Below are 13977 nucleotides of genomic sequence, written 5' to 3'. Positions count from 1 at the left end.
TCTACTTACTGTCCACAATCCTCACCATGATGAGACCTTTTTGTTTCTGACCTGAAATGAGCAGAAATTAGGTTTTCCATATGATTTCATGTGGTGAAATGGATTCATTATAATCTGTGTTATGTATGTATTTTATGAGGGACAAGCATTTCCAAATTAGCCTAGGCTATACATGGACATGTTTTTTTTTATCTCTTCAGCATTGTGCTTTCGTGAAAGTGCAGTTGACTATGATTAATAATTCTCTGCAGGCCCATATCATCTGCTCTTGAATCCATTAATAACAGCCAATGTCTGTTATTTAACCTTAAATGATCCAGCGCAGGCTGACTGAGCATGCATGATGGCCCGCTTCTCCTGATGTGAACAGCAAGGCGTTGTGGTTGCACAAGACTGACGCATATACCCTTTAGCTGTTGAAATTGAAAACAGTCTGTCTGCCTCGCTTCGACATTTGTCAGGACGCAGGGAGCTTTCTTTTAACCACCGCTCTCTTCAGCTGTTGCTTTACTGTTTTGAAAGAAGAGCAAATCTGCAAGACCCTCTTGCATGCCTCCCACAGAGCTTTGGTTAAATGAGGAGTATCTGCACACAATAATGCGTTGTTTATATAGTGCAAGTAGAAAGATCAGGAATGGAAAGTAATAAGATAATTGTTGTTGCAAAATGCATAACTTTAAAGACTCACAGTATGAAAAGTCACAGTGGGTTACATAGATATTTTTCCCAATGGTATCATAGTTTCATAAAATCACATGCTGATCATGTTTGTGCAACTGTTCCATACAGGTACAGGTGGTAGCAAACAGCTGATTTCGCACAGGGAGTGGCATCAGTGTTGTGCTTCCTTTCTTTCCCCACAACAATCCTTTCATTTGTGCTAACAGGGAGGATGCCAGCTACCTCCATCTCTTTTTGACCTGGCCTTTCCGGGTTTGGCTTTTACAGCTGGTCAGGATATGAAAGGGGCTCAGGTTTCTTAAGTGTTTGTTTAGTGATTATTGACTTTCTCTGCAGAACTTCCAGTAAAATAAAAGATTTTTTAACAGTAGGGCTCTTATAGAAGAAGTGCACCACTCGCCACATTACTGCCCTTCATCAGAAGGATACTCAACTGTAACACTGACATAATGAGGTAGCAGCCATGAAAAGCACACATTCTGTCCTTAAACAACATTGTAATCCTGCTGCAGACCTTCTGGTTCAACAATACGCTTCTGCTGCCCCCTAGTGGAGGAAACCTCGTAGCCGGAACTAAACATTTTACAGACATATACATGATTTAGTGTAGGGCTCTTTGACTGCATAGCATCCATCCACTGCCCATTAGATGAGGACAAACCAAGTGCTGTTCTTATGCATAGTCTACACTTTATTTAACATATGAAAACAAGTACAAATGTCAAAACCAGAAGAAAATTAAAACTTTCTTTCAAACAGGCAAATAAGTTAAGTCACCCTTTCAATGTTTCCGTACAAGAAACATGGCATGTGAACTTGTTCCATACTTTCAGTGACAACACTAAGCGCACCTTCAAAGTCATTTGTGTACTGGCAGAAAACGTTACAAGATGTCCCATCGGTCACATGTCACACAGCTGTGTTGTTTTGATGGCAAGCACTCTGATAGCAGCTGCTCTTGAAGCACTTAAGAGCTGCCACTGACGTTGGTGCTCGAAATTAATTTAAAACTTCTGGAAGAACACTAATCAGTGAACTAAAAAGCCAAATAACTCAAACAGCTGTGTACTTTGCTGACTGAATTCATCCTCAGTGTTCAGTTTCAGAGAAAACAACAGTGACGACAAATTTTAAGAAGAAGCCACTGTTCCATCAGATGACACACCATAATGTGGCTAACTAGAAACACAGATCAAGCTGCTTTGCTTGGTTAGGATTTATAGTGAAGAATTACAAATAGCTTGAGCTCAAATAGGTCAAACAGCTGATAATTTACTGAACACGAGCTGGATGAAGATGCACTTTATAGGTTGGACCACATGCATAAAGTATCACAAGAGTCACAAGTAAGTACTATCCAAGACTGAAGGCAATAGTGAGTGAGTGTCTACCTTACGCTTCAACAAGTACATACAGTATAGCTTGCCATATTTATTGTACATTAATGCAATATTTACATACTTAAAACTTCCCTCTGTGGCTTGATGGCGCCATGTGCATTTCAAGTTACAATCGGTTGAACAATCTCTTCACTTCAGACAGCCAAAGGAGAGAAGTTATAATATAAGTATTTAATGCAATGCAAGACAAGCTAATGAGAGCATGGTGTCATCACAAAAAGCCCAAGCCTGAGTAGAGCAACACACGATTTGTCTATTTTTTTGTTCTTAAGCTGGAGGCTGAAGTCATCCACTTGTCTTGAATGCCTTATGATATATACAAGACCAGCTCACACAGAGTGAGAGGTCACAAGAGCCGAGTTGAAATCAATCTGCTGGAAACAGATGAAATCGAGGCAAAACACTACAGAGAAGAACAGGAAGCAGACAGGAAGGGATGAAGTTTAAAGACAAGACAATTTTGTATTATGTATTCTAAATGGATACACATGTGCAACCATAAGGATATTTTGTCCCAAAATGTCATCTCTATTACAGGAAAAGCATCTCCATACATAGTAAATAAATGAGTGAATCAGATGTGAGAGGGAGAGAGGGAGGAAAGAAGAGGAGAGGAGATCTTCTTAGTAGGAGCGGATGGCAGGAGGGACGTGGGCACAGTCCTGTTCATCCAGAGAGTTGTCAATGACGCGGCGGTACTCCAGGGTCACCTGTGGTTAGACAAAAGAGATTAATCATATATTACTGAATCTATTGGACTTCAAAGTTAATAATGGTTACTAGAGTGGTCTTATAATATATAATAACAAGGAAAGACAGTTTACCTTTCCAGTCTTTGGGTCAACGTAGGACAAAGTGTGCTTCCTCCAGTGCTGATCGAAGGGCTTCTTCTCCTGACCTTGCAGGGGCTTGGAGTAGTCGTACTCATCCACACGGTCCTGGAACATAGTCAAGAAAAAATATGTCAGAGGCGAGACTGGCTGCACACACAGAGTGAAAAGTTATACTTGCTTATTTAGGCAACTATCCACAGATGCAAAAAGAAATACAATGTCAGTTAATTAAAGCAAAAGGTAAGAGCAAATTGCACTGAACTAAATTTATAATTTATCTAAGGCATGCAGACATTAGAATACTGGCACTGACAGAGAGATGGACAGACGGAAAGGAGAGGAAGATGAAATAACACTTCAAGGAATATGAATAAATAAACACATGTATACAGATAAAGTATGGTATAACTGACCTTGAAGTCCTCTCTGGCGTGAGCGCCCCTGCTCTCCTTTCTCTGCTCAGCTGAGTGGATGGTCTGGACGGCATTCAGCATCAGATTCTGCAGCTCCAATGTTTCCACCAGGTCTGTGTTCCACACAATGCCTGGAGGACAGCACACTTATTGGACTACTTTTATTGCAACACTATTGCACCTTTTTGCACAAAGAGGAGGAAGGAGCTATAAGCTGACACACAAAGTGGTGCAGTACCTCTGTCAAAGGTCTTGAGGTCATCCATGGTCTGGTAAATGGCGTCCATCTTGTCGCATCCTTCCTTCAGAACGGAGCCGGTACGGAACACTGCAGCATGGGCCTGCATGGTCTGCAAGGACAGGTGAGAAGAGAAAGAAGATTTATGTTTGTATACACAACTTTCTGTGGGCCTTATTGAAGTAAACACAGATCAACACAGGCAAAGAGATAACATGGGGGACCTTAAGAAACACCTGAATACGGCTTACCACTTCATAGCATCTAATCTGTAGTGATACGTGCTGCCTACATTTATACAGTCATACAAAACATTTCCAAATATTTTCTCTAATGCACAATTTTAGAGGTCTCATCAAGTGTTTGTGTGCATGCTTGTGTGTGTACCTTCTGCATGTTGAGCCTGATCTCAGAGGTTCTGGTATTTCCGTTGGCAAACCTCAGCTTGTCCAGGTTGGCGACAGACTCCTCTCCTGCACTGGGCTGCAGAGGGGACAGTTTCTCTCCTGAAGAGAAAGCAAAACACTTGAGTCAGCAGTGAAGCAGGCAACACTGGAACACTGATATTATCCTGCATGTTGACCAAGTAGTGAAGTTGTTTGATGTCAAAACATAAGGTGAATTTGTGTTTCCCAAGAGACCTGTTTTTTTCCTCTGATACAGACTTTAGTGTTTTATATACTATATTATTATTTCATTGCTGAAGTGTCAAACATGGAAAAAGCAGAGCTCAAGAAACTCTACATTCTAACATCATAACTCATGAACACAGGTCCTCACCAGGTTTGTGCTCCTCTGCGATGGTGAGGGCGCAGGCTCTGCCAAACACCACCAGGTCCAGCAGAGAGTTAGCACCCAGCCGGTTAGCACCGTGGACACTGGCACATGCTGCCTCACCGCAAGCATACAGTCCAGGAACCACCTTGTCCTCCCCATTGGCATGAGTGATGACCTGATGAGAAAATACAAGGGTGTGGCACTTTGTGAGGGGGGGCTCACAGTGAAGCACTTGAAGGAGGATGAGGAGGGAATCTGTCTGGATGCAGACAGCTGTGCACACTGTACCTACCTGTCCCTTGTAGTTTGTGGGTACTCCACCCATATTGTAATGAACGGTGGGCAGGACAGGGATAGGCTCTTTAGTGACATCGACTCCAGCAAAGATCATGGCCGTCTCTGAGATGCCAGGCAGCCTTGTGGCCAGCTGCTGGGGAGGCAGGTGGTGAAGCTGCAGGTAGACGTGGTCCTTCTCTGGACCAACACCCCTGAAGGAATAAAGACAAAATAAAAAAAAAAAAGAGACAGCACCAGCTTACTTAAAATAAACGTGATGCTTTGAGTGTGTGTGTGAATTATTCAGTTTTTGCATGCTCAGCTGCATCACACACACATAATCTGTCCATACCTGCCCTCTCTGATCTCTATGGTCATAGAGCGGGAGACCACGTCTCTGGAGGCCAGGTCTTTGGCGTTGGGTGCGTAGCGTTCCATGAAGCGCTCTCCCTCACTGTTTATTAGGATTCCTCCCTCACCACGGCAACCCTCTGTGATTAGACAGCCAGCTCCATAGATCCCTGTAAAGATTCACATGTGTACAAGTGTAACAGATACAGTGTGACACCAAATAGATGTATCACGATAAGATGACTTTGAGCATAATTCTGGGATTTTTGTCACACAACAGTGACAACGAGTTACTGATTGGTGGAGAAGATTTTAAACACATTCCCATCAATGAAGCATTTAGTAAACACTGTGAACATACAATCCTCAAAACTTTATTGTTATGGCAGGAAACTGCATCATATAAACTATAAAAGTATGCTTTATTGACTGAACAGTGAAAAGTCTTTTTACTACGGCATTTACAGTGTAATTTTACTCCTAAAATCTCGAGATAGATACACCATTTACTCTAAATTTTTTTAGTGTTTATTTTAATTCAATGTATTAGTTACAAAAAGGTAGACAAACATGAATAACAAAGTACCTTCACATATTTAACTCTTGAGATGATGACAGTGTTATAAAGCAATCCCATCACCTGAAGATACTGATTTTATTGTTCTATTGTATTCCACAACAAAAAACATTATCACATTATAGTATTGGCCAACAGGCTGTGAACTAACACAAAACACTCTTATCAGCTAATGAGAAAGTCTATAATACTTCTGGAGGTACACTTCACAGTCAAAAGCTTTATGGGTACCTTAAATATTTTAGCTATATAAAAAGGTATGTAGCCAGACACTTAAATGACTTGCAAAGCTGGTACACTCAATGAACTGTGGCTCAGCCTTTAGTGACCCTCCGGACAGGCCACGTCATTGGGTTACTTCATACATAACTGAAGAGTCTGGTGTCGAATGTCCAGCAGAAACAAAAATAAAGTTGACCACTTGTCTTTATGTAAGTGAGGTCTATTATTGGAGCTCAACGTAAACAACCGAGACTTAACAGACTCATGCATAAGCCCAGTTTAAAAAATTTGGGACTGCAGGTGTGTAAATGCAAGTGACGAGTGACGGAATGGCATTAACCACCAGACATGAGGGCGAATAGACTGAGAATGAAACACAGTCTACACTATTTATTCAGTGGCTTATCACACCTTTATGGCTGGGCAATAAAATAATCGACTTTGAACTGACATTGATAGAATAGCTTTACTACTAGGAAGTACTGTCAGAAATCGACACACGTCTTTTAAGTACGAGTTAAAAGTTAAATATTGAGTTAAGTGGCTGTCTTTCAAAAACAAGATACTGCTTTTACTGTGTCACTGTGCTTCACTTCATGACTTGGCTTTAACAAGTTTATCTGGTACTTTTTCCTCACCAGTGGGATGGAACTGTACAAACTCCAAATCCTGGCAGGGCAGGCCAGCTCTAGTCACCATTGCATTTCCATCTCCAGTACTAGTGTGGGCAGATGTGCAGCTGAAATAGGTTCTTCCGTAGCCCCTGGAAGGACAGATATAACTCATGTATAAACTTTCATGAACAACATGTCTGTTAACTAGATTGAACTATAAATGAAGACAAAGCATCTATTTTTTTCTCTTTTTGAGTGCGTAACCTACCCGGTGGCAATGACAGTATTCTGGGCTCTGAAGCGGTGAATAGATCCGTCCTCCATGCAGAGAGCAATCACTCCTTTACACTCTCCATTTTCCATTAGCAGGTCGAGGGCAAAGTACTCCACAAAGTAACTGGTGTCATAACGAAGCGACTGAGCAGAAGACAGAGGGGCAGACAAGCACATGAAATGAGGTTAAACGGTATTCCACAGAAAAACTGTTTTATTTATGTATAGACTCACAGAAAACATGAAAAATGGGTGTGTGGACTTACTCTTCCATAGAGTGTATGCAGTAGTGAGTGTCCTGTCCTGTCTGCTACACAGCAGCAGCGGTGGGCCTGGCCTCCTTTTCCATACTTCAGACTCTGACCTCCGAAGGCCCTCTGGTAGATCTTCCCATCTTCAGTGCGGCTGAACGGCATGCCAAAGTTCTCCAACTGGCAAAGAGGCACAACAACTTGAGGTGAAGCCTTACTGTTGCGTTTTGCACGTATTTGGAAAGAGCAATTTTGATGGTGCAATGAAAAAATGAAAATTCATGAAATCAAGAGAACCCACCCAAGTAACAGAAAACAAGACCTAACCACCTGCAAATCTCCCAGACAAAACAAAGGAAAAATAACACTAATTGTCAAAAAGCATTACATTGAAGTTGAACGTGACCCACAGAGATGCTAACCGAACCAAAATAATAATACCACCAATTTTATGTAATTAGTGTCATATTTTCTTCAATTTTTATACATCTACATTGTCTGAAGTGAAATTACATAAGACAATGACATTACAACATGCTGGTAGAGGATTTGTGAAGTGAAAATGTGCTTTTGACTCAAAATATGTGAAATAACCTAATCATTCTAATTTTTCTAATATTTTAGGTTTTGAGGTCAAATCTAAATAGAATAAATGGGGCAAGGTTTTTTTCCCCTAAACTGTATATCACATATTCTAATTGAACAACTCACATTAGATGGATTCCCTCTTTTGGTGCCAAAAAGCCAATAACTGTTAGCTATCATCACCACTGACGTGTGCACGTGTGTGAGACCTTACCTCCACTACGGCTGCAGGAGCCTGCTCTGTCATGTAGTGGATAGCGTCCTGGTCCCCAAGCCAATCAGATCCCTTTACTGTGTCATAAAAATGCCACCTCCAGTCATCCTGCTCCATGTTGCCCAGAGCTGCATTGATCCCACCCTGTGAACCAGGTTAAGATTCAACAATTCAGTCAAGTTAAAAAGAGACAGTCTACTGTTGATTATATTTACATGAAGCTTGGGTTTGCATAACAAAGCAGCATTAGGTTTTTTTTTCCTGCAGACATGTGTTGTTATACCTGTGCAGCCACAGTGTGGGACCTGGTGGGGAAGAGCTTGGTGACGCAGGCAGTGTTGAAGCCAGCCTCAGACAGGCCAAAAGCTGCCCTGAGCCCTGCTCCTCCAGCTCCTACTACCACAGCATCAAACTCGTGATCCACAACCGGGTACTGGGTAGAGATCTGAAAACAATGACAGACAGAAGATACTGTAAAACTTCCAATTAAGAGCAGCTTGCACATAGTCAAAACTAAGTCTCTCACGATAGACAGGGAGTGTGGTGAGCATGCATAGTTCAAGACCAGTTTCAGGCCATTGTTACATAATACTAAGAGGTAGTAACTTTGAGAGGGATATCCAAGGCTCAAGTGAACAAAATGATTACACATAGACTCACATTTCTACCCATCTACAGTACTGTATCCTACCATACAGCCATACTAATAACCCCAATAAACGCTGCTCTACACAAAAGGGCAAACACAACTCACATCATCTGATACGTTGGCATTTTTCTTCTTGCCATAGATGGAGAAATGAAAGTTCCTGGAACCCTGAACTGCAGCAGCAGGGACCTGGTAGAAAACAACACAATTTATGAGTGGGGAAATCAAACAAAAGCAGCACCGTTGATCCAATGGGTAACATTAACCACCCCGATCGCTTCCTACCTTAAGAAAACAAACTGTGTAAATGAGCATGCTACGTTTACTCTCATATAGAAAGCAGCTTTAAATATATATTCCCGATGACTCCTCCGTAACATTTAACAATTAACGGTAATATCTGTAATTATTTATCACTACACAATCTAATGACGCACATCGTCCATCACCTTCGGTATCATAATTGAATTAGTTTAGTCTAAAACTGCCTTTAAAGATTAACTTTAATTTAATTGTCTCCTTTAACATTTCGCTAGCAAACATACAGTACCGTTAGCTAAGACGGTTTGCTACAAGGACAACTGAAGTAACTTATAAACACGTTGGACTACCACAACTACATTGACAGTTTATTGAAAACGTTGCTCTAAATGTGTAATGTGAAACAAATTCATGGACTAAATGCTAGATACAACATTTTGTTGGACTCGCACAGTAGCTTTCTTCAGTGTCACATTGAAACACCAGCTACATAACACAGGTTACGCAAGTTAGAATCTACTGGTTACGAAAGCTGAAAGAGCAGCGGTAAAAAGGCAAACACAGCACATAAATAGAGCACGCATAGACGTGTGAAAAAATAAATATCCAGTTGTTAGTACTCACTGCCTTTGTTTTAGACAATGCTCGTTTGGAGAGGAGACGGGAAGCAGCACGGACACTCGCCATGTTGTCAGTTGAAGGACCGATTCAGACGGACGACGGAGGTTCACCCAGTCTGTTGCACTGGACCAAACCACTTTCCAAAAACGGGGGTATAAGTTATATTACACCCAATAGTTATCCTGTAAAACATATATTGACAAGTTTTTTAACAGTATAAACTGATTTTAACCGTATGGTAGTCCCAAATAAATACACACATGCTTTGGTTTTGACATAAATTTAGACTTTGATATAAGTACATTTCTGTGATTTACCCTCGGTACGTATAGATGAACTGCGAAAGCGTAAAAATTGTATAACCGGGGTTGTGCAGGAGCAAATGTATAAGTGACCTAGACTTTACATTCAAGGTGAGACGCTGCAGCGCATTTTTCATGGACGTACAATGACCTGTAGTCGAGCTTACAAGGCTATAATGCCCCGTGTAATGTTTATATGAAATACTCTAGCGAGCGTGACCAAGCAAGCTAAAAATGTTAGCTAGCATGTTGTGGTTAGCTGGGCTGTCAAACTTACAAGTCATGCCAACCTGATATAGCTGTTCTTGCCTGTCGCAGAATTTTGGTAAATGCTAATAGGCTAACTTAAATTGCTAACGAACTTTAACATTCAGCGTTACTGCTTGTTTGAAACGCTATTTCTTTTTTATGATTCACAATATATTGGTTTTCCACACAGAACAGGTATACAGGTATACATGTTGTAAATGCCGACAATACAGCAATGTTGAGAATTGGATATAAATTGAAACGCTATTTCTAAATGCCACACTTAATTATAATGTGATTATGTTTACAACTCGCCACTTTCTTGCGGTATATGTTTGAAACGTCTCCTGCTAACATTTACTGTAGCTACTGGCAGTCAGTAATAAAGCCCTGATGGTTAATGCGGTATCAGTGGAAGAAGCGCTAATTAAAGTTTCAGTGTGTCTCGCTATATTTGAACATTTACCATATCAAACAGGTAAAGGACTCAGTTAAGACTGCTGTTCTGGTCTGCTCTGTGTGTATGTGCCAGCAGCCTCCATGAACAACTTGAATGACCCCCCCAGATGGAACATCCAACCAGACCCGAGAGGAAGGGGGGCGGCGGCCGGTGATGGGAACCAATGGAACTATGCCCTGCTGGTCCCCATGCTGGGGCTGGCTGCATTTCGTAAGTTACACAAGTGGATGTGTCTGTATTCTATAAGTGTGTTTATGGACCCGGTTAACAGAGAGAGGTGGAGAACATCTTTTATTAATGAGTGTGTAGTTAATACAGTCTGCAAGCATACCTGTACACATTGGGAGGTGAAAATAAGGGAAATCTCCCTGCACCCGCCCTGGACCGTACCATCTTACCACTGCCCACATACACCTTACATGTACACAAGGCTACACACAGTAAATCCTAAAATCACAACTAGGCAACCGCTTGCTTTAAAATATAAGAGCTGCAAGGACAGAGCTCACTAACATTTGTTCCTACATTAAGTGACTGCAATTACATGGTCAGAATCAGTGCGAGATCCTTGCTTTACCTCTGCAAAGTTTTTTTTTTTATTAATTTGTCATTGTAGCTTACTCTATAGGAAATGTAGATTCTTGTATTGGTAACATCTATATAAACATGCATTCACCTAGATTTATTTGATATGTCAATCAGAACTCGATTAAATGCAGTCTAAAAAATAAGTTTTAACTGAGTAAGGCATCAAGTTTTCAAAACAGTTCTGTATCAGATCTAAACTAGACTAGAGTGAGTTTTTATCAGAGTCCTCATGGCCTTCTGCCTCTCTTTCAAATGCATGCTTTGTTTCAAGCTGTTATCGTGTTAACTTTTAACCCTCTCAAACTTGGCAGACAAGCAGGTATGTTGCTGCAACCGTTCTGAGCTTCAGGAAATTCAGTTGAGTTGTGTCTTATCTCCCACTGTGCCTTCAGGTTGGATCTGGACCAAGGAGTCTCAGAGGGAGATCCAGAAGGTCAAATCTCAGTATGACAAGGATGTGTCCACAATAAAAAGCGAGATGGAGGCACGGTACCGGGAGACACTGACGGAGAGGCGCAGGGCGGCGGCTACACTAGAGCTGGAGCTGGAGAAGGAGAGACAGAGGGTCAAAGGCTACAAGCAGGCCCTGGTCTCACAGAGCCATCAGCTGATGGAAGAACGGAAACAGTTACAGCAGGTAAAATCATGTCTCCTCCCACATTGGCTATGCATTTTTGCTATTGTGCATGTTTGCCCTTTAACCCGTAGCTTCTCCCGCATTAGTCAAACTGTGTTTTCCTTACAAGGAGCGTGAGGCCTTAGAGGTAGAGAAGCAAAGGCTGGTAAAGTCTGGTGCTGCAGGGGCTGTGCTGCACCAAGCACTGGAACGAGAGAACAACTGGTACCATCGAGCAAATGCTACTCTGAAGGAGCTAGAGGCTCAGCTTGTGGAGCGCCAGAATGCCTACTGTTCCCTCATCCAGCCCAGAGACCAGCGGCTGGAGATGGAGAAGAACATGCTGGTCAAGGTCGTCAAAGAACCCATTGGGGCAGAACTGGATCTAGAGTCCGATCTGAAGGATATTTTCAAGAGAGATAAGCACTGTGCGGACCTGCTAAACATGGACAAGAGGAAGAATGGAAGCCTCATGTGGGTGTACCTCAAGTACTGGCAGCTGCAGGTCACTGTCCAGAAACACAAGAGAGCTGAAGAAGCCATATTAGGAGAGAAAATCCAGTCTCACACAAAGTGACGAAAGCCAAACATAAGCTGGTGTTTTTCATTTGATTTCGAAGAATGTTCAAAGTACATGGACCAGGAATGGAAAATGCATGCATTTTTCACTCTGTGTAATTCTCTTTACCTGATAGGGATGTTATGGAAACACACAAGGGGCAATCTCAACAACATAATGCTGAACATCTGAAAGTTCCTCCCTTAATCTCCCTAATGCCTTTGTCAGGTTTTAGAATGCTGAAATACAATATTACCATAAATTCAGAGGCCCTGGTAATGACCCATTAGCTTTAACTTAAACTGTGCACTAGGACAATTGAGTTGTTATCCATATTGGATATACAGTTTCAGTATTTATATTTTTAACATTTAGCCCCTAAGAACATTGTCAGAATTTTTGTGTCAATTTAACTCACATTCTCGGAGTGCCATGAATTTCTGCCAGGTGCATGTATATTCTTACGTCTGCAAAATCTTCCTTCTCGGCTAAGAATTTAAGGCACCTAGTAACTGTTCCCAATGGGATGTGATAACACACGCACACATCTTCAGGAAAAAAAATGAGAATCACGATAAAAAGTCCTGCATTGAACAAAAAAAAGCCAGGAATTCACACACTGTCTTGACACAGTGTCGAAAGTAATTTTTCCAAAAATAGTTTGATGGAAAAGTCAAGTCTTTCTGTGGAGTGTGCTGATACCATGCATTAATGTGTGGATGGAGCATTGTGTGAGATACTTATCTTCACTTGTTTTTACAAACACTTCTGTCCATATGTTGGGGTTTCCTTTCATACATGGCATCTGTCCTTGCACTCTGATGTGTGTTGCTATTTATGACATATGGCCTAAAGCCAATAGAATACTGTGTCTATTTCCAAACAGTGGTTTTGCATTTCTAGTATTCAATGCAAGTTTGCGGCAGCTTTTCACTGTAAGGCAGACAGGACACTGAATCTAAACAAGGCAGAGGTCCTCAAAGTTTAGATGGCTGAGTGCCAATTTAGGGAGCCAGCATATGATCGAGGGCCACACAGGAAAAGTCACAAAATTATCGTAGGATTTTTGACTGGTCTGACAGTGGCGTTTAACATTAAGTTCTTTCACCACTGACGTCACCTGTTTGTAGATAAGGCAGATCACCTCATCTGTCCCTCGCAGTCCAACCATGTAGGAGTTGATCCACTTTTCCAGCTTTTTTTCTGTGGTTGCTTTTCCATCTCACCTCCATGTTGAACTGCAGAGTTGTCCATGCTAACTTGTGCTAACAGCACTAGCATTAGTGACAGAACCCACACCCCCACACCTGCAAGGTGCCACTAGTTGCCATGCAGCCAGTAGCTCAGTGCAAGTTGTCATTCTTTACCTGACAGAGGCTTGGGGGGGCAGGGGGGCACAGTTTGACACAGTAGCTGAGTAGTGTTTTAAATGTAGGCTATTGAAAGTGAAGGTATTGACATGGAATGATTAAAATATAATGCATGGGCCTGCACAAAATGTTTCTGAGGGTTACTGTTGGACAATTCCTGAAATACAGGAACAGACCTCAAAGTAGTGCTCAGTACTGCAACACCTCCACAATACTGCAACGATAGTCAAACAGCAGCTTTGTACTTACACACTACACTCCTGTAATGAAAGCTGTAGCAGTTTACCATGCCTCTCTGCACTGTCATGTTTTGTTTTGACCATAACGTGAGGAGTAAGTGCTGGATATAATGCCATAATTTCTAATGTACTAAATCTACCCACTCTGTGAAATCCTCCTAATAAATTTTTGGTCATTTCCAGGTTGTTCTTGTTTTCTCGTAAAAATACTGCTAGATTTACCGAAGTATAATATCAGATCACTGATGCTGTTGTGTAACCACTGAGGGAATGCTGCTGAAGCACAGAAGCTCAAAATGCAAACTTAATGTAGTGCATGTGTGTACTTTGTTGTATTTTCTCTAACAAGACACAAGAC

The 13977-nt window shown here is 41.6% G+C and overlaps 2 protein-coding genes across 4 annotated transcripts; one reads left to right on the top strand and one right to left on the bottom strand.

Moving 5' to 3' along the window:
• Positions 1-1359: 1359 nt before the first annotated feature.
• On the bottom strand, positions 1360-9357 carry sdha (succinate dehydrogenase complex, subunit A, flavoprotein (Fp)). The gene is made up of 15 exons (XM_041941832.1): positions 9240-9357; positions 8460-8543; positions 7989-8150; positions 7706-7849; positions 6922-7086; positions 6651-6799; positions 6407-6531; positions 4971-5139; positions 4635-4830; positions 4346-4517; positions 3953-4071; positions 3566-3677; positions 3328-3458; positions 2906-3019; positions 1360-2791 (listed from the first exon to the last, which is right to left on the bottom strand). Exons 1-15 carry the CDS (start codon positions 9300-9302, stop codon positions 2705-2707), a joined length of 1992 nt encoding a protein of 663 aa, XP_041797766.1. The 5' UTR covers positions 9303-9357; the 3' UTR covers positions 1360-2704.
• A 227-nt stretch (positions 9358-9584) lies between these two features.
• On the top strand, positions 9585-13785 carry ccdc127a (coiled-coil domain containing 127a). 3 transcript variants are annotated; one of them, XM_041942847.1, is made up of 4 exons: positions 9585-9649; positions 10323-10457; positions 11228-11472; positions 11582-13785. In XM_041942847.1, exons 2-4 carry the CDS (start codon positions 10328-10330, stop codon positions 12026-12028), a joined length of 822 nt encoding a protein of 273 aa, XP_041798781.1. In that variant the 5' UTR covers positions 9585-9649; positions 10323-10327; the 3' UTR covers positions 12029-13785. The 3 variants fall into 3 exon arrangements, with proteins under 3 accessions (XP_041798781.1, XP_041798782.1, XP_041798783.1); XM_041942848.1 differs by having other exon boundaries at positions 9598-9649; positions 10320-10457; XM_041942849.1 differs by lacking the exon at positions 9585-9649 and adding an exon at positions 9737-9863.
• Positions 13786-13977: the final 192 nt, after the last annotated feature.

The sequence above is a fragment of the Chelmon rostratus genome, chromosome 8 (assembly GCF_017976325.1).
Source record: "Chelmon rostratus isolate fCheRos1 chromosome 8, fCheRos1.pri, whole genome shotgun sequence".
NCBI classification, from domain to species: domain Eukaryota; kingdom Metazoa; phylum Chordata; class Actinopteri; order Chaetodontiformes; family Chaetodontidae; genus Chelmon; species Chelmon rostratus.
This window is presented reverse-complemented; position numbering and strand designations above follow the sequence as displayed.

Coding starts and splice junctions, on each gene's coding strand:
- sdha (XM_041941832.1), bottom strand. CDS start 9,302: ATGGCGAGTGTCCGTGCTGCTTCCCGTCTCCTCTCCAAACGAGCATTG. Junction 8,544..9,239: donor CATTGTCTAAAACAAAGGCA/GTGAGTACTAAC, acceptor GTTTTCTACCAG/GTCCCTGCTGCTGCAGTTCA. Junction 6,532..6,650: donor AATACTGTCATTGCCACCGG/GTAGGTTACGCA, acceptor CTGTCCTTCCAG/GGGCTACGGAAGAACCTATT.
- ccdc127a (XM_041942847.1), top strand. CDS start 10,328: ATGAACAACTTGAATGACCCCCCCAGATGGAACATCCAACCAGACCCG. Junction 10,458..11,227: donor GCTGGGGCTGGCTGCATTTC/GTAAGTTACACA, acceptor CTGTGCCTTCAG/GTTGGATCTGGACCAAGGAG. Junction 11,473..11,581: donor AACGGAAACAGTTACAGCAG/GTAAAATCATGT, acceptor TTTCCTTACAAG/GAGCGTGAGGCCTTAGAGGT.